The sequence below is a fragment of the Bufo gargarizans genome, chromosome 2 (assembly GCF_014858855.1).
Source record: "Bufo gargarizans isolate SCDJY-AF-19 chromosome 2, ASM1485885v1, whole genome shotgun sequence".
Lineage (NCBI taxonomy): Eukaryota > Metazoa > Chordata > Amphibia > Anura > Bufonidae > Bufo > Bufo gargarizans.
The window spans coordinates 460,945,066-460,972,751 of NC_058081.1; the positions used below are offsets into that span (position 1 = coordinate 460,945,066).

Genomic DNA, 27,686 nt, shown 5'->3' on the forward strand with positions numbered 1-27,686 from the left:
CGTCAAACCACATTTATTACAGTCTTAAAGGGCCGATCATAAATCTGACTTGGCTAAAACTGACTTTAGCCACATGTGAAAGTGGAGTGAGCTGTCAGAGTCATGATAAATCTGGCCCTATGTGTCTAATCCAGTTAATAACAGAGATACGAAGATAAATTATAACAAAAGAATAATCATGAAAATAAACCGTGAATAGGATCCACCACTATATATGTGAAAAGTGTGTGTATATAAAAATGTTCGCTCTGTTGTAATGTCTCCCTGTATCGCTCAGGTGCAATGTCTCCCTGAATCGCTCAGGTGCAATGTCTCCCTGATTCGCTCTGGTTGTAATGTCTCCCTGATTCGCTCTGGTTGTAATGTCTCCCGGTTTCGCTCTGGTACAATGTCTCCCGGTTTCGCTCTGGTACAATGTCTCCCGGTTTCGCTCTGGTACAATGTCTCCCGGTTTCGCTCTGGTACAATGTCTCCCGGTTTCAGCTCTGGTACAATGTCTCCCTGTATCGCTCTGGTACAATGTCTCCCTGATTCGCTCAGGTGTAATGTCTCCCTGATTCGCTCAGGTGTAATGTCTCCCTGAATCGCTCAGGTGTAATGTCTCCCTGAATCGCTCAGGTGTAATGTCTCCCTGAATCGCTCAGGTGTAATGTCTCCCTGAATCGCTCAGGTGTAATGTCTCCCTGAATCGCTCAGGTGTCATGATTTTCCCCAAGTCATTCAGGAATGGTGTCTGCCTGGCTTCATGTTGGTGCCACGTGTTCACTGGGTCACTCAGGGGCCAGGTGTTCCTTGTTCGTTCAGGGTCATGTGTTCCTTGTTCGTTCAGGGTCATGTGTTCCCTGTTCGCTCGGGTATCATGGATCCCCGTGGTTGGCCGGGCTTCTGGTGTTCCTGTGCGTTCAGGGGTCATGTGTTCCCTGTTTCATTCGGGGGTCATGTATTCCCTGTGTTTGGTCAGGTGTCATGGGCAGTATAAACCCGGGCGTCATGTGTTCCCTGGGTCACACGGGCACGGTTCCGGTCCAGGTTCGCTTGGGTCAGGGTCACGCACCCTTTCGCTGCATGAGGGACTAGCTGTTCGCATCCCTCGCCGGGTTTCGGTCCAAGCACAGCTTTCTTCACATAAACAGGGCCTCGGCCACCAGAGCTGCAAGCAAGCCACTATCGTTGCGCCAAAGTTTCCTCCTTGTCCAGGTAAGATCCAGCCACGAGGCTGTTGTTACACCCTGTCACTGCGTTAAGTATTCGTCTTCACGAGCTCCCGTTCATAGGTCTTCATCTCACTGCAGAAGTCAGTAGCGTGGTTCTCTTCCCTGATTCGCTCAGGCGTCATGTTTTCTCCAAATCGCAGGTGTCATGTTCCCAAGAATCGCATGTGTCATGTCTTCCCTGAATCGCTCAGGGTTATGTTTTCTCCAAATTGCAGGGGTCATTTACCCAAGAATCGCATGTGTCATGTCTTCCCTGAATTCGCTCAGGGTTATGTTTTTTCCAATTCACAGGTGTCATGTTCCCAAAATTGCATGTGTCATGACTTCTCTAAGTGACTCAGGGGCCAGGTCCCCTGGATTGCTCTGGTGTTATGCCTCCCCTTAGTCACTTAGGGGTAAGGTTCCCTGGATCGCTAGGGTCTTGTGTGTTCCCTGGATTCCTGTTTCCGCAGGTTTGTTGCATGCGGCGCGACTTCGGGCTCTTATTCTGGCTGTCCAGGGTCACCCAGCAGTTGGCCATGGCGCCCAGGCTGTATCCCGGGTTCTCCGTCGCCTCTTTCCAGTGCCACCAGATCACACCTCTCTCCGGGTCTCGTACTAACGCAAGCTTATTTTTCATGTGAGCAGGGCCTCAGGCCACCGGAATTTCGATCCATCCTCAATTGTGTCGCAGGGCTCCTCCATGCCCGGTCACTCCACGGGGCCGGGTTTCAGGTAAGTTCCAGCCGAGTAGCGGCGTGATGCTTCTCCGCAGCTCAGAGCCCTCCTTCGTTCATCACGAGCCGCCATTCCCAGGTCTTCAGTACCGCCGGAGAGTTGGAAGCGCTGTCCGTTGATTTGGTTAGGTTGTGATCCTTTCTATACCATGTTCATTCCTGTTTCCTTCTGATTCTCAGGTTTCATGTATTTCCCGGATTAGCTCAAAAATTCACGTATTTACCCATTCACCCAGGTCTAATTCCCCGGAGTCGCGGAGGTTTACGTGTTTCCTGGATCGCTCGGGTTCATGCGTTTCCCTGAATCGCTCAGGTTCATGTATTTACCTGAATCACTCGGGTTTATGTTTCCCAAAAAATCCCGGGTTCATGTTTTCTGGATCGCTCAGGTTTATGTAGGTGCCCAAGTCACTCAGGTTTACGTTTTCCCTGATTCACTCAGGTCAGGTATTTCCCTGAATCGCTCAGGTTTTGTATTTTACATTCTCTTTCAGGTTGCCGGTATTTCCAGGTGGTATGTTTTCCTGATGAACCCAGGTTACGTATTTCCCTGAATCACTCAGGTTTTGTATTTTCCTGTCTCTTTCAGGTTGGCGGTATTTCCAGGTTGTGTGTATTTTCTTGATTCACTCAGGTTACGTATTCCCCGATTCGCTCAGTTCCCACAGGTTGTTCGCATTTGCCCGAATCGCTCAGGTCTTTTTCCCACAGGTTGTTCGCATTTGCCTAAATCGCTCAGGTTTTTCCCACTGGTGGTACACATTTCCCTCCGCGGCCTCTTCCGGAGTCTTGTCCAAGCAGGAGCTCTAGTCCCTCTTAGGGTTCCTTACCTGTGCTTTCAAAATCATGCCACAGGGCAGGTCCTTCATTTCCCGGCTTCTCAATCTCCTCCCGACCGCTCCGGATCAGGACTCCACCGTCCGGCTGGACGGTCACGCCATGGCGGATCTTCAGTTGTGGCAAGCTTCCTGACCGGGTGGAATGGCATCTCGGTGTTTGTGCCATCCCCGGACGCAGCATCCCCACAGTTTCACGGACGCCACGGCCTCCCGCGGGTCCGCGGCCATCTTCTATCTGCAGTGGTTGGTCAGCAGTTGGCCGGTGGAGCTCCTGTCCGAGGCTGAGGCCATGAGGTCCTCGCCGCTGTTGGAGTTATACCCCATAGTGGCAGCTGCCCACATTTGGGGTCCGCTCTGGGCGAACAGGTCAGTCAACTTCAGGACGGACCGTCAGGTCCTGGTAGAGGTTATTTCAAAGGGGAGGGCCAAATCTCTCAGGATCATGGCCCTGCTACGTAAACTTGTCTGGCTGTCCTTGAAATTTAACTTCCATGTCTTCACTTTCCATATCCAGGGAACACAGAACGTGGCGGCCAACGCCCTGTCTCGTTTTAACCTCAATGTTTTCTTCCAGGAACTCCCGGAGGCTGATCCCGTCGGCATTCCAGCTCCACCTTACAGCGCCCTCCTGCTGAACTAGTGCCCCTGATAGCAACCGCATGGTCATTAGTCCAGCGGTCGCTAGCCGCCAACACCGCCAGGAACTAGGACGCCGGGTTCAGCATGTTCAATCGGTTCGCTGACACCCATCCACAAGGGGAGGTGGACGAGGTCACTTTTATCATGGCCTTCATAGCCCATTGCTACACCCACCGCCACCTCTCTTTCAATACCATCTAGCTGTATTTGGCCGGTATCCAACACCACCGGATGCTCAGCGACCCTTCTGCCAGATCCATCTTTTCAAATCAGGCCATCAAAGCCACTCTCAGGGGCATTCAGTAAGTTAGCGTGGCGGTCCAGGTGCGCAGGCAGCCGGTGTCAGGTGAGCTTTTCCACAAGTTATCCATAGCCCTAGACGGTCTTCCTTTTGGGCAACCAGCAAGCATCATTACCAAAGCGGCCACGTACCTCGGGTTCATGAGTTCACCTGCAGCGCCATCTCCCGAACAACCCTGCTCAGGCGACATCTCGCCTGGCACTCCGACCACTTCATCCTGTCCATCCCATCCTCCAAGACCAATCAGACCGGTCCTCCCACAGAGGTGGAATTTCCCTACGGCCACCTGTTGGTGTCCTATCAAGGTGCTCCTGGCCTCCCTCCAATCTCCCGCTCTAGACGACCCGTTGCTCCCGATCAACGGTAAGCCCCTGTCTTCGACCCTGTTCATCTCCAACATCCGCACCCTGGCCGCAGGGTTGGGTTTCAACCCTAGCACGATATCTGGGCACTCCTTTCGCATAGGGGCCTCGTCTGCAGCATCTAGTCACCAGGTACTGGCGCACGTCATCCGCAAGATGGGTCGTTGGCGGTCGTCCTGCTTCACAAGGTACATTCCGAATCCACGGGCTGAGATCTCCAGAGCCTTTTGTTCTTTGGCATTAGTTCACACAAGGCTTCAATCAATGCTTCACTCCCTGCAACGTGCCAGTTCTCTTTTGCCCACTTATTCAGGCCTTACCTCGTCATTGGCGCCGGGCACACTCCAGCCAGTTAGGTTAGGACAGTCCGTAGGCATGCCTATTCTGTTCCTCGCTTAGCTCCTCCCACAAATGTTGAAGGCTGCTTGCAGCCTGTAATTGTGGGAGGAGCATACTCACCCTATTTAGACCCCCTCCTACAAGCAGGAGGGCGCCCGTTTGTTGCCCCTCCCTCCCGTCCCCTTTTCTTTTACTCTCCTCCTAGGTGGCCCACTTATTCAGGCCTTACCTCGTCACTGGCGCCGGGCACACTCCAGCCAGTTAGGTTAGGACAGTCCGTAGGCATGCCTATTCTGTTCCTCGCTTAGCTCCTCCCACAAATATATATATATATATAGATAGATCCATAGAAAAAAGTCAGGCAGCACTCTCTTGACATGCAGCTGTAGCTGTAAGGTGCCCGCGGTGGTCCCTCGATTTAGGATGGAAACAGCAAAGAAAATCTGCAGCACTCCTTGAAGTATAAAAAATGTGTAATTTTATTCACACATGTCAAAATTAGACAAGTGGGCATCCCAGTATAGCTGCTTTTAAAAATCCGCCTATGATGGCATACAAAAGAGAAGGCAACATTAGGGATAAGGTGGTGCACTCTAGCATTGTATCTAGCATGCTGTATGGGGTGGACCCAATGGATGTTACATGGATTGATTCATGTCATAATGCGATGTATTTTGTACAATTGTACTCTTTGAAAGTATGGTTCAGGCGTTTACCTTTGCTGGTTGGCAAGTGGGAAGAGGGAATAGGAGAAAAAGGCGCAAGATATTGCCCAAATGAGTGCCCTAATGAAAAATGGCAGAATAGACCTGTGACAGGGTTTGGATTACTGCCGCAGCATACTGGCGCGTGGTAGCCACTGACGGAGTGGATCTGACGTCATGACGCTGGGTCTCCGCCTACGGATGACGCATAGGAGTTATGTACTGTGTCGTTAGTGGGGAAGGAATTGACACATGCGCATTGAGGAGGAAGAGACGCGGAGTAGTGGCGTGCCTCCATAGAAGTTTAGACGCCATCTCCTTCTGTTCCACCGCATGAAGCCACATCAAGGTATTTTAGTATGTAGGATTTACACCGCACTTTATCTTATGCACTTTTATTCACTCAGTATGGTGATGAATAATCATGATCGATATTGTAATGATGAGGAAGCACTGTGATCCGTCTTTATCTGTACACATGGAGTTAATGAATGAATTGTAACATGCCTTAAATATGGGAGTGTACTGGTTTTGTATTGGTTGATGAATTAATTGGTAACAATGTGATGATGTACTTATACTTGCACATATGCACTTTATGTTCACCTGACTTGAGAAAGGTTCTGTGAGAGAACCGAAACTTTGTCTAATTTTGACATGTGTGAATAAAATTATAAATTATATTATACTTCAAGGAGTGCTGCGGATTTTCTTTGCTATATATATATATATATATACACACATATACACACACACACACACACACACACACACGGGATATACAAAGTCTACACACCCCTGTTAAAATGTCAGGTTTCTGTGATGTAAAAAATGAGACAAAGATAAATCATTTCAGAACTTTTTCCACCTTTAATGTGACCTGTAAACTGTACAACTCAATTGAAAAACAAACTGAAATCTTTTAGTTAGAGGGAAGAAAAATATAAAAATAAAATAATATGGTTGCAGAAGTGTGCACACCCTCAAACTAATACTTTGTTGAAGCACATTTTGATTTTATTATAGCACTCAGTCTTTTTGGGTCTATCAGCAGGGCACATTTTGACTTGGCAAGATTTGCCCACTCTTCTTTGCAAAAACACTCCAAATCTGTCAGATTGCTAGGGCATCTCCTGATCACCCCACAGATTTTCAATCTGATTCAGGTCTGGGCTCTAGCTGGGCCATTCCAAAACTTTAAATCTTCTTCTGGTGAAGCCATTCCTTTGTTGATTTGGATGGATTCTTTGGGCTGACGTCATGCTGAAAGATGAGGTTCCTCTTCATGTTCAGCTTCCTAGCAGAAACCTGAAGGTTTTGTGCCAATATTGACTGGTATTTGGAACTGTTCATAATTCCCTCTAGCTTAACTAAGGCCCCAGTTCCAGCTGAAGAAAAACAGCCCCTTGGCATGATGCTGCCACCACCATGCTTCACTGTGGGTATGGTGTTCTTTTAGTTAAGTGCAGTGTTGTTTTTGCGCCAAACATATCTTTTGGAATTATGGCCAAAAGGTTCAACCTTAGTTTCATCAGACCAGAACACCTTTTCCCACATGCTTTTGGGAGACTTCAGATGTGTTTTTGCAAAATGTAGCCTGGCTTGGATGTTTTTCTTCCTAAGAAAAGGCTTTCGTCTTGCCACTGTACCCCATAGCCCAGACATATGAAGAATACAGGAGATTGTTGTCACATGTACCACACAGCCAGTACTTGCCAGATATTCCTGCAGCTTCTTCAGTGTTGCTGTAGGCCTGGCCTCTTAGTAGCCTCCCAGACCAGTTTTTTTCTCGTCTTTTTATCAATTTTGGAGGGATGTCCAGTTCTTGGTAATGTCATGGTTGTGCCATATTTTCTCCACTTGATGATGACTGTGTTCCATGGTATATCTAATGCCTTGGAAATTCTTTTTGTACCCTTTTCCTGACTGATACCTTTTAACAATGAGATCCCTCTGATGTTTTGGAAGCTCTCTGTGGACCATGGCTTTTGCTATGGGATGCGACTAAGATTTTATTTTTAGGAAAGACCAACTAGAGCTACTTTATTTGGGGTTAATCAGAGGCACTTTAAATGATGGCAGGTGTATGCCGACTCCTATTTAACATGATTTTGAATGTGATTGCTTAATTTTGTACACAGCTACAGTACAGACCAAAAGTTTGGACACACCTTCTCATTCAAAGAGTTTTCTTTATTTTCAGGACTATGAAAATTGTAGATTCGCAGGTTAACAGCAGCTCAGATTAGAGACCAGGTCAATGCCACGCAGAATTCTAGTAGCAGACACATCTCTAGAACAACTGTTAAGAGGAGACTGTGTGAATCAGGCCTTCATGGTAGAATATCTATTAGGAAACCACTGCTAAGGACAGGCAACAAACAGAAGAGACTTGTTTGGGCTAAAGAACACAAGGAATGGACATTAGACCAGTGGAAATCTGTGCTTTGGTCTGAGGAGTCCAAATTTGAGATCTCTGGGTCCAACCACTGTGTCTTTGTGCGATGCAGAAAAGGTAAACGGATGGATTCTACATCCCTGGTTCCCACCGTGAAGCATGGAGGAGGAGGTATGATGGTGCTTTGCACCGTTGGGGATTTATTAAAAATTGAAGGCATACTGAACCAGCATGGCTACCACAGCATCTTGCAGCGGCATGCTATTCCATCCGGTTTGCGTTTAGTTGGACCATTTATTTTTCAACAGGACAATGACCCCAAACACACCTCCAGGATGTGTAAGGGCTATTTGACCATGGAGAGTGATGGGGTGCTGCAGCCTGCGCCAGATGACCTGGCCTCCACAGTCACCGGGCCTGAACCCAATCGAGATGGTTTGGGGTGAGCTGGACCGCAGAGTGAAGGCAAAGGGGCCAACAAGTGCTAAGCATCTCTGGGAACTCCTTTAAGACTGTTGGAAGACCATTTCAGGTGACTACCTCTTGAAGCTCATCAAGAGAATGCCAAGAGTGTGCAAAGCAGTAATCAAAGCAAAAGGTGGCTACTTTGAAGAAACTAGTATGACATATTTTCTGTTTCACACTTTTTTGTTATGTATAGCACCAAATCCCAAAAGGGGGAGTTTCCTCCGCTGAGGAATAGGCTAAGGTGATAGCCCCCACTATCCATCTAGATAGTGTTCTAGAAGACATTTTATAACCTCTGTTTCTTCCTCCAAATTGTATAAAAAGTCTAGAGGATTTTCTCCATTGACCTAGTGACTTTCAAGTATTCAGACAGGCAGCTTTTAACGTCTGACACAAGGATGGAAGACCACTTTAGGTAGAAAAGAAGGATCTGGTTTAATGCGCACTCTGTCCAGTGGTTCACAAAAAAAATATAACAACATGTCCTATTCTTGTCTGCGCTTTACGGACAAGAATAGGCAGTTATATTAAAGGCGGTCTGTACCGTTCTGCAAATTGCGGAACGCACACTGACGCCATCCATGTTTTGCAGACTGCAAAACACACAACGGTCGTGTGCACGAGGCCTAAGGAGGAGAGGCTGAAAAGGCAGAAATCTTACCCACGTGCCTGGCAGAGGTAATCGCCACCAGAAACACGGTTTTAAAAGACAAAGTTTTAATAGATAAATCCTGTAGTGGTTCGAAAGGCGGCTCCATCATTCTAGACAAAACTAGATTAAGATCCCATGGGGGAACTGATGATCTGATCACAGGTTTAATCCTACTAATGGCTTTAAAGAATCTCCTAATCCATGGATGGATAGCAATAGGGAAATCAATAAAAGCACTAAGGGAAGAAACTTGTACCTTAAGAGTGCTAGGTCTTAGGTTCTTACAGAGACCCTTTTGTAATCTAGAATTTCAGACATAGGAGGAGAACTCAAGGGATCTACCGGGATTTTAGAAAAGTTTAAGAATGTCTTCCATATTCTGAGGTAAATAGTAGAGGTTACTTTTTTCCTACAGGATAATAGGGTAGATACAACTTCCTTAGATAGATACCTGCATTCTAGGATTTCCCCTCCAAATACCAGGCTGTTAGATGAAGGTTTCTTGCTTCCAGATGGAAGATAGGACCCTGAAACAACAGATCCTGCATGTCTGGAAGAATCCAGGGATCTGTTAGAGAAAGCTTTCTCAACCAGGTGAACCATCTTCTCTGTTCCTGCAATACTCTCGGAAGACGTCTTAAAGGAGGAAAGGCATACAGAAGTTGATTTGGCCACGGAAGGGAGAAGGCATCTATCCCTGCCGGAGAATCTTCCGGATTAAGGGGAAATAGGTTGCATTTTGTGTTCTGCCTGTTTGCAAAGGGGTCTACTTGAGGATGGCCCCATAGCTGAATTATCTGGCTGAAGACTTCTTGGTTTGAACACCATTCTCCCTGATCTAGAAGGTTTCTGATTAGATAGTCTGCCGCCTTGTTTTCTGTTCCCCTTAAGTCTACTGCTTTGATGAAAGAAACATAAGCAATAATCAGGTAAAAAATGTCTGCGGCTAAGGACATAATATTTTTGATCTGGTCCCTCCTTGCCCGTTTAGGTAGGATACCACCGTGGCGCTGTCTGAGAAGATCTTTATTCCCTTTCCTTGTATTATGGGTAGGAAATCTTTTAAGGCAAATAGAACTGCTCTGAGCTCTCTCATATTCTCCATTGAGCTCCATATTCCCTGTCGAACTCCCCACAGACAATAGGCCCCCCCACCTGGTCAGACTGGCATCTGTGGTTATGGTTATCTGCTCCTGTAGATCCCAAGAGAGGCCCCGAGACAGATTTGAAGGTTCCAGACACCAGGTTAATGATGCATCACCTTAAGGGTTGGGAGGAAGTGGGGCATCCAATGGGGATAGTGATCCCTGCCACTCTTTTAGAATCTGCCATTGAAGTATTCTGGAGTGAAACAGGGCCCAACTGACAATGGGTAACATGGAGGTAATTTTGCCTAATACTGACATTCCCTGTCTGATGGTTCGATCTTTTGAGGCTACCAGGGACAGCCCATCTTCTCTTAATTGGGATATCTTGTGCTGAGGAAGGATACAACAAGAAAATACACAACTTTGGGAAGGGGTCAGTTTTGACTTTCCCCAGTTTCTGGCATCCTAGTTTTGTCAAAATCTCCAATACTTCTTTACGTCAGCTTGCCGGCTCTTGAATATATTATATTATAGGCGGCGCTGGGCACCGGACCGAGGGGTGCGGCTGGGCACAAAGTTAGGAAAGGACATCCCCTTGGGCACCTTATGTAAGTCATTAGCATATCACTAAAATCAAGACTATTAGTTAATAAGGGCATCATTTAATACAGCTCAGGGAGACCTACAAGTAGCTGTTTTACTGTAGGGGGTAAAATGGTGACAGAATCCCTTTAATGCTCTGAAGTAGAGATGGAGATTCCTCTTCTACCACCTTGTTCACACAATGCTGACATAATAACTAGAGACCAGGAAGGGGGGAGTTTTTTCTTGCATACAGCACACTCTTTCCCTCTGGTTTTTGTGGTAGCTTTCCTAGGGCCCTCTTTCGACGTGCGTTCCAAATACCAGAAGTTGTGCCGCGCAACTTCTGGTTTGCGAGCAGAGCAAACAGGACAAACTAATTCCCCCACCCCCCGCCTCTGTAAGCTGCCCAGTCAGGGGGGCAGGCAGAGAAAGGCCCCAGACCTCCTGAACACCACCAGGAGGATCCGCCATGTCAGCATCACCTTGCTGTTATGCTGGGACTGCCCAGGAACATCAGTCCGCTAAAGCATCCAGGACCGAGAAGGAAAAGGCCTCAGACTTTGCAGGCGGCTCCTAATGGAGACTTACTCCGCACCAGGTAACCCCTATCATGATCTGTCTCAGGGGCTCCTGCAGCCTAAATCTAGCTTTCCACAAAAGAAAAAAGTCCTATCGATAGGACAGGAAACAGGAACTGGTGGTATAGGGGAAGAGCCCCTCCTTAAGAGCTCTCCACGAAAGTTTCCGTTTCCTGTCCTGGATGTAAGGGAAAAACGGACTTCCACAGCAGCTCCTAGTGGAGTCTTATGCGGTCAGGGACCTCCACTAGGTAGGTTTCAAAAAAACCCTAGAGGCCCTGCAGCCCCCTAACAGACCCATCCCTCTGTCCTATGAACAGGAAACAGGAATAAATTGAGGAATGGAGTACCCTTTTAAAGATCTGGGAAGTTCCAATTTCCTGTCCGGAAACCCTCTCACAGGTGCTTTCATGGGGGGTAATTGAAAACAAATATGGATGCGTCTCAGTTACTGATAGATAAAAACTGATTATGGCTCTGTGGACCTCAGTGTGTATGAGGGCCAAGCTGCATATGACTAGACAACAGTTAAACCCTCCGCTTTCAAATCCACTGCTAGTCTTTATTTACTAGGTCGCAGCAATAAAGTACTGTCCATATTAATATCACCACTGCGGCGGCCTGTACGTGGCTGCCATAGTCGCATGTTATAGGAGGCCTAGTCAGGGGATTAGAAAGGTGAGTGTGTGACAATTTGTTATAAGGTTGTATACTGACATTTTTATTTTTTAAGAAAAGTCCTGCATAGTTATAGTCTGATATAGCCGGTCACCCATTCATTTGAACAGCTGAGTACAGGACTCCCAACTTTCAGACCCTACAGATCAAACAGCTATTCCACTTTAAGGTCAGGGATCTGCCATCTTGCCTTGCTCTCCTCCGTAACAGAAATATTGTAATATTTCATTTTACAATGTATAGTAAATATAACTTTTTTTTTAATCTACTTCTAGATAGAGGATGGACCGGGGACTTCATCCATGAAATAAGGAGCAGGTGGAGAAGAAGAATCTCTGTACAGTAGTTTTTATTCAGCCCACATAAAGAATAATTGTTCATATTTTTGTAATAAAGTGATTTTCACATGCATGGATGGATTTCTGTTCTTAGATTGAGCACAGTCCCATAGGTGAGGATTTCATCTTCTGCTTCACTACAGACTGGTTGTGTCACAGCTTGCTGTTCACAACAGACTCCAAGGCTTTGGCCACTTGGTCAGCAGACTGATTCTGTAGTGGGATGCTCACTTCTTTCCCAAAGTCTAAAAGGAGATAGTATAGGATAAAGAATCAGAACTCAAACCTTATCAACATTAATTGAATTGACCTGATTATTTGCTTTTCATTTACTCTCATTTAGGTCCATTTTTGAACAGAAAAAAACGCAAAGGACAAAATTGGTCTTCACAAAACAAACCACAGCATTTGCATAATAGACTCAGATATGTGTTCAAGGGCCAAATATGGTGGTCTCCTGGACAAATGAAGGCACATATGAAAAATATGTGCCATGGAAGAGCAGACCTTCCAATCTGAACCCAAACAGTGACATTGCGGGGCTCCGATCAGTTACCATGATAGCCTGGGGTCTGCTGAAGGTTCCCAGGCCTGTCATGGTAATCTTCCCAGAATCCCATTCACCATAATGGCTCTCCATTATGGTGTATGGGGCAAGGGATCTAAAGATCCAAGGTTCTAGCCCCCTAAGGTTTATTATGTAAAATAAAAAAATTTACATTTCAAATCACCCCCACTTTCCAATTTTACATATAAAATAAACATAACCGGTATCAACACTAGGGCTGCAGCAAACTATTATTTTAGCAATCGAGTATTCTACCGATTATTTTTATGATTAATCGAGTACTCTAATAAGAAGAAAAATAAGACTACTGTTTTAATTTAAAACAAAAACTCAGACCCCCTGCCATCAGTCCCCAACACCCTTTGCCCGCCCCTGTGCAATCAGCCCAATTGCATCAGCTCCCCCCATGTGCCATCAGCTTCACTCCCCCCCAACCCCAGTGCCTTCAGCTCTCCACTACCCCAGTGCCTTCAGCTCTCCACTACCCCAGTGCCTTCAGCTCTCCACTACCCCAGTGCCTTCAGCTCTCCACTACCCCAGTGCCTTCAGCTCTCCACTACCCCAGTGCCTTCAGCTCTCCACTACCCCAGTGCCATCAGCTTCACTCCCCCTTGTGTCAGTCTCTGCTCCCCTTGTGCCACAGTGATCACAAAGTTGTATGCACCCCAAAAATGGTACCAATAAAAAAAATAAAAATTACAGTAGTAAATTAGTAAAATTAAAGTAGTAAAACAAAAAAAACAATACCAACTTGGTATTGCTGTAATCCGATTGAGCCGTTGAATAAGGATGTCATGTCATTTTTTGCACACAGTGAAGCCATACTTAAAACCCAGGAAATCTTGTCGGAAATTAATTTTTCAATACATGACATGGTAAATTAAATAGTGCCATTAAATAATACAACTTATCCTGCAAAAAATAACCCCTCATATGGCTATATGAACAGAAAACAAACAAACAAAAAAAATATGGCTATTGGAATGTTGGGAGGAAAAATGAAGATTACTTTTACCGGTAATTGGATTTGCCTGAACCTACGACAGCACCAGGGGAGAGAGGCTCCACTCCCACAGACAGGAAACTAAGCATAAAGAGGCGGAGGCTCTCCCACCTCAGTATGTTTTTTTCCAAAGATGAGCGGAAACTCTGCCCGTAATTATTATCATTTAATTTTTTATTTTGCAACACCACATACGTGCACCAACCACCAATCTAGTAGGGAAGGGAAATAAGGGAGCTGTCATAGGTTCAGGAAAATAAAATTATCGGTAAGAGTAATCTTAATTTTTTTTTCCCCCTCACCCACGACAGCACCACGAGAGCGAGAACCAAGCAAACAATCAGGGTGGGTTGACAGCTGAAAGCACCTTAGAAGCCAAGGAAAGACCTGAAGAAGAGTCTAACTGTAAGCGGTAGTGTCTGAAGAAGGTAGTTGAAGGCCAAACAGCCGCCTTACAGATATCCTCTATAGATACAGCAGTCCTCTCAGCCGAAGAAGTAGAGATGGCTCTAGTAGAATGAGTTCTAAGGCCCTCTGGAGGAGACTTTCCTGAGAGAGTAAGCCAATGATATTGCTGAAGTAATCCATCTGGCCAAGGTATTCTAAGAGCTCTTTCACACTTGCGTTCTTTTCTTCCGGCATAGAGTTCCGTCGCCGGGGCTCTATGCCGGAAGAATCCTGATCAGTTTTATCCTAATGCATTCTGAATGGAGAGAAATCCGTTCAGGATGCATCAGGATGTCTTCAGTTCCGGACCGGAACGTTTTTTGGCCGGAGAAAATACCGCAGCATGCTGCGCTTTTTGCTCCGGCCAAAAATCCTGAACACTTGCCGCAAGGCCGGATCCGGAATTAATGCCCATTGAAAGGCATTAATCCGGCCTTAAGCTAAACGTCGTTTCGGCGCATTGCCGGATCCGACGTTTAGCTTATTCTGAATGGTTACCATGGCTGCCGGGACGCTAAAGTCCTGGCAGCCATGGTACAGTGTAGTGGGGAGCGGGGGAGCAGTATACTTACCGTCCGTGCGGCTCCCGGGGCGCTCCAGAGTGACGTCAGGGCGCACCACGCGCATGGATGACGTGATCACATGGCACGTCATCCATGCACATGGGGCGCTCTGACGTCATTCTGGAGCGCCCCGGGAGCCGTAGGACGGTAAGTATACTGCTCCCCCGCTCCCCACTACTACTATGGCAACCAGGTCTTTAATAGCGTCCTGGCTGCCATAGTAACACTGAACGCATTTTGAAGACGGATCCGTCTTCAAATGCTTTCAGTTCACTTGCGTTTTTCCGGATCCGGCGTGTAATTCCGGCAAATGGAGTACACAACAGATCCGGACAACGCAAGTGTGAAAGAGCCCTTAGATGCTGCATGTCCTTTTCTTTTGCCCTAAAGAACAACGAGGAAAACCTCCAGTATTTAGTATTGGACAAATAATGTATTAAAGACCTTCTAACATCACGAGAATGATAAGCCATTTCCTCTTCTGTAGATTGTGACTGTTACCTGAGATCTGTGAAACTTGGAGGCCACCTTGGGAAGGAATGCTGGATCAGGTTGAATGACTACCCCGTCTTCCAGTATAGTAGTATAGGGAGGATTGTTGGAAATACTCTGGAGTTCACCAATCCTGTGGGCCGAAGTTAGAGCTACTAAAAGGACAAGTTTGAATGATACATATTTTATGGAAACCTCCTCCATATAGTCTCAAAGGGATGCTTTATTAAGGCGTTTAGAACCAAATTCAAATCCCAAGGCACAGCCCTGGGCGAAAGATTAAGAGAAGAATGGGAGACTGATCTAAAGAACCTAAAAATCCATCGATCTGACGCCACATTATCATTAAACAAAGCAGAGAGAGACGAAACCTGGACCTTTAAGGTGTTAAGAATTCTAACACCTGGAAAATCAGGACTTTGGAAGGGATTTCCCTAAAATCAATATCAGCAGAAGTCAGAAATTTCTTCCAGACTCTGGCATAAATGGAAATTGTTACTTTCTTTGATGAAAAAACCCTCTTGGCTAGCAGGAACCTGTCAAATTCCATGCCGTCAAATGTAGGCCCTTTATCTGTGGATGAAAAATTGGTCCCCAAGCCAGAAGGTCTAGGTTCTCTGGAAGGACCCAAGGGTCTGACACCGACATCTTTCTCAGGCAGGTAAACCAAGTGTTCTCCTGGGCCAGAAGGGAGCTATTAAAATCACCCGAGCATGATCTTCCCTGATCTTCTGTAACACCCTGGGAATCAAAGGAAAAGGAGGGAAGGCATACCCCAGGGGACAATTCCAACTGTGAAGGAAAGCATCCAGACCACAGGGGGAATCCCTCTCGAGATAAAGAAAATAATTCCTTACCTTTCCTGTTCTGACTGGTAGCAAACAGATCTACTGAAGGAACCCCCCAATTGTCAGACATAACATGACTACTCAAAAAATCCTCCTGAATATTCTCTGTGCCCCTGATGTGAACTGCTGAGATGGAACTACAATTACTTTCTGCCCACTGAAGAAGCTCACTTGTCATCAACTTTAAGGCCTTGCTCCTTGTACCCCCTTGTTTGTTTAAATAGTAAACTACAGTGCTGTTGTCAGACATGATTCTGAGATGTCTGATATTAATGGAAGAACTTCTAACATAGCTAATTTTACGGCCATAAGTTCCTTTATATTTGAAGAGGCTGACCTCTGCCCATCTTGCTATTAGCCTTGGATTGAGTGTCCTAGGATATGAGCTCCCCAACCCCAAGGACATGCATCTGTAGTCAAGCATAAAAGATTCTTCCTTACCCAGGCAGCCCCCCTTGGGTTAGATTGTCCCTTAGCAACCACCACCTTAATTCCTCTAAGGTCTGGTGTGGTATAACTAGGCAAGACTCCCAAGCTGACAATAGAACCCATTGTAGGCCTCTTGAGTGGAACTGGGCCCATACAACAGCTTGAATACATAGATGTCAAACTTCCCAGAATAGGCATACCTTTTTCAAGGATATTCTTGGGTTCCTGGCTAGATCTTATATTTTTTTCTCTTAATTTCGTGATCTTTTATTCCGTTAAGAAACACCTCTGTACCTTTGAATCCAGTAGCAATCCTAGAAAAAGTTGACTCTGAGAAGGTTCTGGTCTTGATTTATCTTTGTTCAGGAGCCATCCCATATTTTCCAGAGTCCGAGATACATCCTGTACTGCCTTCCTGCAGGACTCCTCCGACTATCAAAAAGTCGTCCAGATAGGGGATGAAAACAATGTCCTTTTCCCTGATATAAGCTGCCATCTTAGATGATCTTCGTGAACACTCTTGGTGCCATGGACAGACCAAAAGGGAAGGGCTTGGAACTGTAGGAGTCTGACCCCCTCCAAGCTCTACAGCGACCCGGAGGAACCTCTGATAATCTTGATGTATAGGGACATGAAAGTAGGCATCTTTTAAATCCAGAACCACCATGAAGCAATTGGGGTAGAGCAAATTTATTGCGGCTCTTACGGTCTCCATCTTGAACTTTAAGACAAAGAACCCATTTAGCTTTTTTTAAAATTTATAATAGTTCTGAAGGTACCGTCAGTTTGTCTTTCCAGTAGTCTTTGTGACTACAAACCTGTTTGGAGGAGTTTGAATAAAACTCCAGCTTTAAACCTAGACCAATGGTGTCTAAAATCCAGGAACTGTTGTAAATTCGCTGCCATGCAGGAAGAAACTTTGCTAGTCTTCCTCCCACAGGCAACCTGGCATCATTGTTAATCACCTGATTTTTTTCTCATCACTGAAGGATCTGCCACAGAAAAACCCTCTTCCGCTTCTCCTTTGTGATCAGTATCTAAACTCCTTGTCACCTCTATCTCCTTCCTTGTTACCCTGAAAGGAACAGTCAATTCTACCTATAAAGCTGTAACACCTACCGGAAAAGGTTTGGACAGGAAATTTCTTATCAGCTGCCTCATCTAACAGCTGGTCTAGAGCAGCACAAAACAAATACTCTCCCTCACAAGGGACTGCACACAATTTTTTCTTGGAAAGCAAGTCTCCGCTCCAACCCTTCAGCCACAAAGCCCTTCTGGCGGAATTAGCGAGGCCAGAAGATCTAGCCGCAAGCCTAATAGAATCTGCTAATAAAATCTGCTGCTTTCTTAATGGTGGGAAGACCTGCCAATATTTCCTCCCTAGGACATTTGTTCTTTAACTGATCCTCTAACTCGGAGAGCCAAACAATTAATGAACGGGCAGTACAAGTGGACGCAATAGAGGGTCTAAACGAGGATGTAGATGCCTCCCATGCACCTTTTAGAAATCCATCTGCTTTCCTGTCTAATGGATATTTAAGGGAACCTGCATCCTCAAAGGGGAGACAAGATCTTTTGGTAACTTTAGAAATCGTGACATCTACCTTATGCGCCTTGTTCCAGGGAGCACAATCTGCTTCTAAGAATGGATACTTTCTCTTAAAATTATTAGCAATATAAACTCTTCTACTAGGCTTATCCCACTCTCCTTTAATTAAAAACTAAACGTTTTTATGTATAGGGTTAAGTCCCCCAAACATCAAATCTTGCATGGACTTTGGTTCTTTAGAATCTTCAATGCCCATGGTCGATCTTACTGCTTTTAATGAAGGATTAATATCTTCCACTGGAGAAAAGGGCCTTCTTGTATCTTCCCCCTCTTCTCCAGACGATATGTCAGAACATGGATCCTCAAAAGAATGAAAATCCTATTCTTAAGATCGACCTCTCAGAGGAACTCACCAAATTTAGATGCTGAATTCTTCTAGATTTCTGCTCTTTTTGAATCCCCGATTTACTAGTGGACCTAGCAGAGCTGACCTCAGATCTGACCAATGACTGGAGGTTCTTATAAGGCCCCCTGCACACGAGAGTCTGCTTCCCGTTGCTGTATTGCAGATCCGCAATACACGGGTGCCGTTCTGAGGGCATTCCGCATCACTGATGCGGACCCATTCACTTGAATCGGTCTGCAAATCCAGAGATGCAGAATGGAAGCATGGAACGGAACCCTACTACAGAAGCACTATGGAGTACTTCCGTTCCACAAAAAGATAGGAAATGTTCTATCTTTTTGCGGAACGGCTGGATCGCGGACCCATTAAAGTGAATGGGTCTGCGATCCTCTGCGTCTGCCCCACGGACTGTGTTCATGCATTGCGGCCTGCAGCACGACCATGGGGTGCACACGTTTGTGTGCAGGGGGCCTAAAAAGAAGGCGATTCCTCTGCTATCGTTTTGTCAATGCAGACCTGACATAATTTTTTCAAGTATTCAGAAGGCAGAGGGCATCTGCATCTGGCACATTCCTTATTTTTTTCTCTTAGACACAGCTTTTTTAGGTTTCCCCTGTAATATACATATACATATGTGCCATTAACATAAGAATTATATAAAATAATGGCCAGGGGCTGCTCACCCCCCTTCAGGTACCAAAGCTGGTGTGAAAGCAGGATCTTCCTTATTATTTTTGTCTTCTTCCATGGTAGTTAGCTGCGGGATATAGTACTCCTAATCAGAGTTATAAAGAGAACAACCGCCAGGAGACTATACACATGCTATTCGCATGAACTACACTTTGGATTACGCGCCTTTTAAGCGCCTCCCATGACGTCATCCCCGCGTGCTCCAGACTTCCAGCACCTTCGCGTTCCACCGACGTCTTCCGGGTGCCTGAATGGTTTAACAGAAAGCGGAAGAGTCTGCTACTCCCCTAGGCCTTACTCCTCGTTGCCTAAGGTGCGCCACTACGCCACCAAGAAGCCATATCCCACAGCGCTTGAAAGCCCTCTGTAACGGCCAACACGCTTCTGCAGGTCCCTCGGTGCAAGAATATGCCACCATATATTATAGAAGACCGCAGGTAACCCAGCGATACCCGGGGAAAAAGCCACCTATAGAACTTTAGGCTTCCCTCCAGAGACAGGAAACCATACTGAGGTGGGAAGAAAGTTTCCACCTTTTTATGCTTCAGGTTTCCTGTCTGTGGGGGCGGAGCCTCTCTCTCATGGTGCTGTCATGGTTGAGGGTAAAAAAATGAAAGTGGGTCCGGTATTTAATGGGTTAATGGAACAGAACAACAAGAAACCATTTCTACTGATGTGAACTTAGCCTTTATCTTTAGCAAGCTACCTCTTAGGCTACTTTCATACAGTCAGTATTTTACATCAGTATCTGGAAGCCAAAACCAGTAGTGGAAATTACAAGACTGCTGTCCATAGCATTTATATAGCACTTATCGACGCGACACCTGCCCTTTATTTCAGTTATAGCCGAGCGTGGTATTCGCCCATCTCCAGTAGCCCCAGATAGATTAATTAAGTGGCAGCATGTATGCTTGACCAGCCCTATCCTTGTCTGTAATGTGGACAATCATAGAACATGTTCTATTTTTTTGCAGAATGGCCATGTGGACACAGACTCATTTCTATTCTTTTTGCGGAACCATTGAAGTGTATGGGCCAAAAAAAAAAAAAAAAAAACACAACAACAACAACAACCCGGAATGGACATGGAATGTTCATGAGCCCTAAGGCTACCTACACACAGGTGCGGGTTCCCAAACAGAATTTCTTTGCAGATTTTTGTGTTGATTTCTCAATGTCACTTGCAGATTTGCTGCAATCTACCATTTACATTGAAAAGGATGAAATCTGCACAATTGACATGCTGCTGATTTCAAAATTCACAAGGCATGTCAATTTCTGCATGTAACAAATATGCAGTTGTACATGAGATTTGGTAGTGTATTATGCTGCAGTTTTTATGCACAAAAAATCCGCATATGATCCGCAATGTGTGCAGGAAGCCTAAGGGAGTCTCCAGGGCAGGCCAGTGGTTTGTCTTTGTGTCATTCAATAAATCAGGGAGCCAGTTACGTTGCTTACTAGGCAGCGTCCAAAAGAGTTAAAAGGGTTTTCCAGGATTCTTTCTACTGATGACCTAATCAATATCTAACCAGTAGGGGTCCGACAACCAGGACCCCTGGAGGTAATCTGTTTAAGGCTACTTTCACACTTTGTTTTGGCTTTCCGTTTGTGAGATCCGTTCAGGGCTCTCACAAGCAGTCCAAAATGGCTCAGTTTTGCCCTAATGCATTTTGAATGGAAAAGGATCCGCTCCCGTTCCGTCAATATTCCACTTTGAAGGCGGACATCAAAACGCTGCTTGCAGCGTTTTGGTGTCCGTCTGATGAAACGGATCCGTCCCAATTGACTTACATCATTGTGTGTCAGAACGGATCAGTTTTCTATGACACAATCTAGCACAATAGAAAACGAATCCGTCCTCCATTGACTTTCAATGGTGGTCAAGACGGATCCGTCTTGGCTATGTTAAAGATAATACAAACTGATCCATTCTGAACGGATGCAGACGATTGTATTATCTGAACAGAGCCGTCTGTGCAGATCCATGGTGATGGACCATGTGATCTGACGTCACCAAAAGGTCCTTTAACCGACAGCTCATCAGAAGAGACCGGGAACTATGCGATCAAGAGGAGAAGGTGAGTTTTTTTTTAACCCTCAATTGATCACCTACTAAGCATTCTGTATTCAGAATGCTATTATTTTCCCTTATAACCATGTTATAAGGGAAAATAATACAGTGAATATACTGTCACCTAGCAACCATGCGTGAAAATCGCACCGCATCCGCACTTGCTTGCGATTTTCACTCAGCCCCATTCACTTCTATGGGGACTGTGTTGCGTTATAAACCCACAATATAGAGATGCGTGAAAATCACAGCTCATGTGCACAGCCCCATAGAAATGAATGGGTCCAGACAGGGCCGCCATCAGGGGGGTACAGCCGATACCCCAGTAAGGGGCCCAGACCCTGGGGGGGGGGGGGCCCGGCCAGTTCCCCTCTCATTTGTCAGTGACTTGAGTTGAACTTTATTACTTTATTGCATCGCTAGAGGGGGGCAATTGATCATTCCTTGCTAGTGATGTCCAGTTCATGAACAAATCATTCATTTGAATTGATTCAGTTCACTGAACCGATCCGTGTGAAGCCGCTCAGTCTGAGTCAATGAGTCACACAGCACACAATAGCAGAGCCGCTGGCAGCAGGGAGGGGAGGGGCTCGGGAGGAGTGTAATCTGATCCTAGAGTGGAAGCTGCTTCTGCCAGCCCCGCCCCTCCCCTCCCCGCCCACCAACCAATCAGAGCTGAGGCAAGGCAAGCACTAGCAGCTCTGAGTCTGAGTCACACACTGTACAGGGAGTCTAAGAAAGAATCGGATGAGTCACAGGTTAAAGGGTTTCTACCACATCGTTTTGACAAAATTAGGCTACTTTCACACTAGCGTTTTTCTTTTCCGGCATAGAGTTCCGTCACAGGGGCTCTATACCGGAAAAGAACTGATCAGTTTTATCCCCATGCATTCTGAATGGAGAGCAATCCGTTCAGTTTGCATCAGGATGTCTTCAGTTCAGTCGTTTTGACTGATCAGGCAAAAGATAAAACCGCAGCATGCTACGGTTTTCTCTCCGGCGAAAAAAAACTGAAGACATGCCTGAACGCCGGATCCAGCATTTTTTCCCATAGGAATGTATTAGCGCCGGATCCGGCATTCAGAATACCGGAATGCCGGATCCGTTGTTCCGGCATGCGCAGATCGGCGGATCCGGCGGCCAGTTCCGACGACGGAACTGCCCGCCAGATCACACTGCCGCAAGTGTGAAAGTAGCCTTAGCTGTCAGACACTAGCGATCCGCTAGTGTCTGCTCTACCAAACAATGCAATTATAATAGCTTTTTGTGCAGCCGTTTCCATAAAAAACAAACATTTATTGATATGCTAATGAGCCTCTAGGTGCTATGGGGGCGTCTTTTCAGCACCTAGAGGCTCAGTCTACCTTCACAAAATGCCGCCCAGCGCATCCCTCCAGCCTGCCCATCTCCTCTGGAATGTGATCCTACCTCTGTCTTCGGTGCATCTGTCTTCGGCGCAGGCGCAGTGAATGTCTGACCGCTGCCTGCACAGACCTCTCGGTCATCGGCGCAGGCGCAGTGGAGATGTCTGTGCAGGGAGCGGTCAGACATTCACTGCGCCTGCGCCGATGACCGAGATGTCTGTGCAGGCAGCGGTCAGACATTCACTGCGCCGAAGACAGACGCGCACGGCGCAGGCGCGAGAATTCGTCCGCTGACTCAGAGGTAGGATCGCATTCAAGAGGAGATGGGCGTGCTGGAGGGACGCGCTGGACGGCATTTTGTGAAGGTAGACCGAGCCTCTAGGTGCTGAAAAGACCTAGAGGCTCGTTAGCATATCAATAAAAGTTCGTTTTTTATGGAAACGGCTGCACAAAAAGCTATTATAATAGCATTGTTTGGTAGAGCAGATACTAGCGGATCACTAGTGTCTGACAGCTAAATTTGTCAAAACGATGTGGTAGAAACCCTTTAAAATAATCTAAAGATCGGACTTAGTTAGAGACTCATTCGATTCTTTGAGTTAAAAGAGCCGTGAGTCACTAGAACAGTTTACACTGAGGCTGATGACCAGGCTGCAGCAGCGATAAGAGAAGGGACAGGAGCAGAGAGATAAGAGAAGTGACAGATGACTGTTGCTCAGAAGCCATGAGATTGTAAGGCTACTTTCAAACTAGCGGCAGGACGGATCCGACAGGCTGTTCACCCTGTCGGATCCGTCCTGCCGTTATTTCACCGGACCACCGCTCCGTCCCCATTGACTATAATGGGGACAGGGGTGGAGCTCCGGCCCAGCACGGCAGTGCATGGCGAAAGGCCGCCGGACTAAAAGTACTGCATGTCCAACTTGTTGTGTGGTCTTTGCTCAGGGGTAAAATGCAAAGCAGTTTTCTGGATTATCCCACAGGGCCAGGATACTCCATCATTGTTATTAACCCCTCCCTTGCCAGCCCACCCAGCCCTATTTAGCTTTGTGTTCAGCTTTGAAAAAAATGTTTAGGCCATGAAGGGGTTAATTAAGTGTTAGAGGGGGTGGGGGTGTTATTGTGCATATTATGTTTGGGATCCATTTAACAAGTTTGACCAGTTGGGTTTGAGAGTGGCTGAGTGTCATCCACAGATTCCCCCCATAACAGTGTGTCATCCACAGATTCCCCCCATAACAGTGTGTCATCCACAGATTCCCCCCATAACAGTGTGTCATCCACAGATTCCCCCCATAACAGTGTGTCATCCACAGATTCCCCCCATAACAGTAAGTCATCCACAGATTCCCCCCATAACAGTAAGTCATCCACAGATCCCCCCATAACACTAACAGTAAACCTTGTGCTTTTAAAGGTGTTTTTTTCTTAAATGTGCTAGGGGAAGATTGCTAGGGCAGATTAGAACAGGTAGTGTAGTTAGTGTAGGGTCCTGCTTAAAAGAGTCTACCTTGTCGTGGTAGCAGGCTTCATATTATTTGGTCAAAAATGAATTCCTTACTGAAATCACTGATTATCACTTTTTACTGTCTTTGTAGTTGTAAAAAAATTATGAAATTGGGGGTGGAGGGGAGGTGGAGTCAGGACAGATTCTAAAGGGGCGGGGTAGGAGGGGGGGCCCAGGCCTTGAGCTGTGTAAGGGGCCCCAAAATTTCTGATGGCAGCCCTGGGTCCAGATTCAGTGCGGGTGCAATGCGTTCACCTCCCGCATTGCACCTGCGCGGAAATCTCACCCATGTGAACTCAGCCTTAAGCAACAGACCTTGGCCAGAAAGGCCCATGTAGCATCTCCATGTTTTCAAGTACAGGTGGGGCACATGGTCAGTGTTTTACCAGCGTTTCCACCATAATCTCCATGTTGGACACATTTTACTTTACATATACTCACCATATCTTGCCCACAGTTTGGGTTGAACTTCAGAACATTCTCTGATCAGTATAGGAAATTCTGGATTTGCCTTTTTGAGTGCGACGTAGTTCTGCTCAATGAAATCTCTAAGGAAAGATAACAATTCCAGCTCATCACACCTAAATGTTTACTACTGTTATATACAAGAGATACTAGTTCTTGGAAACAGAACAGAACAAACAAAGCTCCACAGCAACTCAGAATCTCACCAATTACAGGGGCAGGAAGAATTTCACCAAAATGGGGCTCCCTGGGCAAAAATGTTAATAGGCCCCATGTACCATGTTAACATTTACGCATATGCATCTATTAGGCCTCATGCACATGACCACATGTATTTTATAGATTTGCGAAATACAGATACCATCCTTGTTGCATCCACATTTTTTGTGGACTCATTTTGATGTCAAGTGGTCCATGGTCTGCATTTTTCTGTCAAGCATAGGACATATTCTAACTCTTTGCAGAACGAACATACGGATGCGCAAAGTCAACGGGTCCGGAAAAAAAAAAAAAAAGACAATTCAGATGGCACACCCTAAAAACAAAGTACTCTCCTTTGCCCTGCGCTAAATTGCACAGGGCAAAAGCATTTTTAGGAGTTCCGGTGACGTACCGGGGCTCTCCATGGGGCTGACAGGAACCCCGGTGACGTCACCATCACTGATGGGCGGGATTTAGTTCTGCCCTAGCCAGTAAAACTGCTAGGGCAGAGCTAAAGCCCGCCCCTCGGAGCCGGTGACATCACCGAACACACACTGCCGGGCGGAAGTTACCGCCCGGCAGTGTGTTATTGAAAACAAAAGAGCCCGTGCCCTGCGCAGTTTAGCGCAGGGCACGGAAGCGCATCGGAGCATGAGATGCTCCGATGCTAGGCTCAGGGGGGCTGCCGGGGTGAAAATAAGGGTATGTCCGGGTTCAGCTCTGAACCCGGACAACCCCTTTAAAGAGGACCTTTCATTCGTATACAAACTAAAATCTAACTCTCTGTGGGCAGAGCGGCGCCCAGGGGTCCCCCTGCACTTAGTAGTATGCCTGGGTGCCGCTCCGTTCGCCCAGTATAGGCTCCGGTGTCTCAGCTCCGTCTGTTGTACTGGACTGATTTTTTTGTAGGAGGCGTGTCCCTTGCTGCAGCACTGGCCAATCAGCAGCGCACAGCTCATAGCCAGTCTATGAGCTGTGTGCTGCGATTGGCCAGCACTGCAGCAAGGGACACGCCTCCTACAAAAAATCAGTCCAATACAACAGACGGAGCTGAGACACCGGAGCCTATACCGGGCGAACGGAGCGGCACCCAGGCATACTAGTAAGTGCAGGGGGACCCCTGGGCGCCGCTCTGCCCACAGATAGAGTTAGTTGTTAGTTTGTATACTAGTGAAAGGTCCTCTTTAAGCCTAATTTTAGCTGTCACTTCTTGTTCTGTTCAAATCACTTTTCAGCATCCCCTTATCATCACATACAGGATTACAACAACAGGTATCACCCATGTAGGATCCACCATGGCTTACTTTGTGGCAAAATATTGGTGCACGTTATTGCATTTTAAGCCACACCTCTTTCCAGCCGAACACCACCTGGTTGAGTTGTTAAAACTGGTGATCAGGGCGCAGTAGATTATTCTTTTTGACATATTTGCTTCATAAATAGGCTTTAAAATTGTTTTCCCAAGAATTAGATATTGATGGCCTATCCTCAGGACAGATCATTAATATCAGATCACTTGGGGTTCTGACACCCAGCACCCCCTCTGATCATCAGTTTGAGGCGGCTGTGGCGCTTCCATGAGCACAGCATCTTTCTTGCAGCTCAGCCCCATTCACTTCAATGGGACTGAGCGGCACCTAGGCCATGTGACCAATGAACATGCTACACTGGCCTAGGAAGAGGCCACAGACTTCACCGCAGAGCTGTGCTCTCCTCAAATAGCTGATTGGCAGGGGTCCCAGGTGTTGCACCCCTGCAGATCAGATACGGATGACCAATCCTGATTACAGGTCATCAATATCAAAATTTCGGAATACCTCTTTAAACCTAATGCAACATTTTGCACCAGAAATGCATCAAATGTTCAATTTTATTCCAACAGCTGCCAAATAAGGCTACTTTCACACTAGCGTTATTATTTTCCGGTATTGAGATCAGTCATAGGGTCTTAATACCCGGAGAAAAAAAAACGCTTCCGTTTTGTCACTATTCATTGTCAATGGGGACAAAGCGTAACTGAACCGAACGGAATGCTCCAAAATGCATTTCGTTCTCATACCGGAGAGCAAACCGCAGCGTGCTGCGGTTTGCTTTCCGTCCTGACATGTGGAGCAAGACGGATCAGTCATGATGCACAATGCAAGTCAGGGTCCATTCACACGTCAGTATTTTTACCTTTCCAGATAAACGTTCCTGTTTTTTGCGGATCCGAAAATCTGGATGACATGAGGGTTCTTTTAGCATGTCTTCCGCATTTTTGACGGATCCATTGACTAGAATAGCATGACAGAACGCAAAATCGGACAAATAGTAGGACAGTGTATATTTTTTTCCTGGATCCGAATAAACGGAACCCACGGAACGGAATCACGGAATCGGAGAGCACCATGAGTGCTGTCCGATTATTTGCGGATTCCATTGAAAATGAATGGATCCGCATAACGTTCCGTTTTTAATCGGAACGGATGTGGAACACCAAAACGGACGTGTGAATGGACCCTCAATAGGGATGGATCCGTTTTCTCTGACACAATAGAAAACGGATCTGTCCCCCACTGACTTTCAATGGAGTTCATGATAGATCCGTCTTGGGTATGTTACAGATAATACAACCGGATCTGTTCATAACGGATGCAGACGGTTGTATTATCAGTAACGGAAGCGTTTTTGCTGAACCCTACCGGATCAAAAACGCTAGTGGGAAAGTAGCCAAAGTGTGAACGAATTTCAAAATCTGAAATTCGCTCATCTCTACTGGGTGACCTTGCTGAGGAGGTGAATGGGTTAATATAGACTCCCTGGTAGTCTGTAGACAATGTACAGTCTTGAGGAGTGGTAATTCCCCTGGAAAGCAGCAAGCATGTAAAAACTACAAGTCCCAGCTAGTGACATTGCCAGGAAGGTGACCCCTGTGGTCAGACTTTTCAGGTTCCGACCCGCAGTCATGTCTCCCCTCAGTCTTCACCTCACCTGACCCCCTGGCTGCCCGCCGACCTCGGACACAGGTGAATCCTGATCTCTCGCACATTCCTGCTTAGCTTAGACCCGATGTTTCTCACTATGGTGGCCGCCATATTTGCCTAAATTTACGCAAACCCCTGCAGCCAATCACAGATATCCAAGGCTAATAAGTGACAGCTCTCCTAGCCAATCAGCGTCCACCGGCCTCTAGCGTCATCTG

The 27,686-nt window shown here is 46.4% G+C and overlaps 2 protein-coding genes across 2 annotated transcripts in view; one reads left to right on the forward strand and one right to left on the reverse strand.

The window, feature by feature from the left end:
* TMCO6 (transmembrane and coiled-coil domains 6) overlaps positions 1-11,972 on the forward strand; it is a 59,550-nt gene extending 47,578 nt beyond the window's left edge. The window contains 1 exon segment of the mRNA XM_044281038.1: positions 11,837-11,972. Within this exon segment, the coding sequence (XP_044136973.1) occupies positions 11,837-11,872 (36 nt within the window). The 3' untranslated portion in view covers positions 11,873-11,972.
* On the reverse strand, positions 11,894-27,633 carry NDUFA2 (NADH:ubiquinone oxidoreductase subunit A2). The gene is made up of 3 exons (XM_044281039.1): positions 27,476-27,633; positions 24,281-24,387; positions 11,894-12,144 (listed from the first exon to the last, which is right to left on the reverse strand). Exons 1-3 carry the CDS (start codon positions 27,577-27,579, stop codon positions 12,053-12,055), a joined length of 303 nt encoding a protein of 100 aa, XP_044136974.1. The 5' UTR covers positions 27,580-27,633; the 3' UTR covers positions 11,894-12,052.
* Positions 27,634-27,686: the final 53 nt, after the last annotated feature.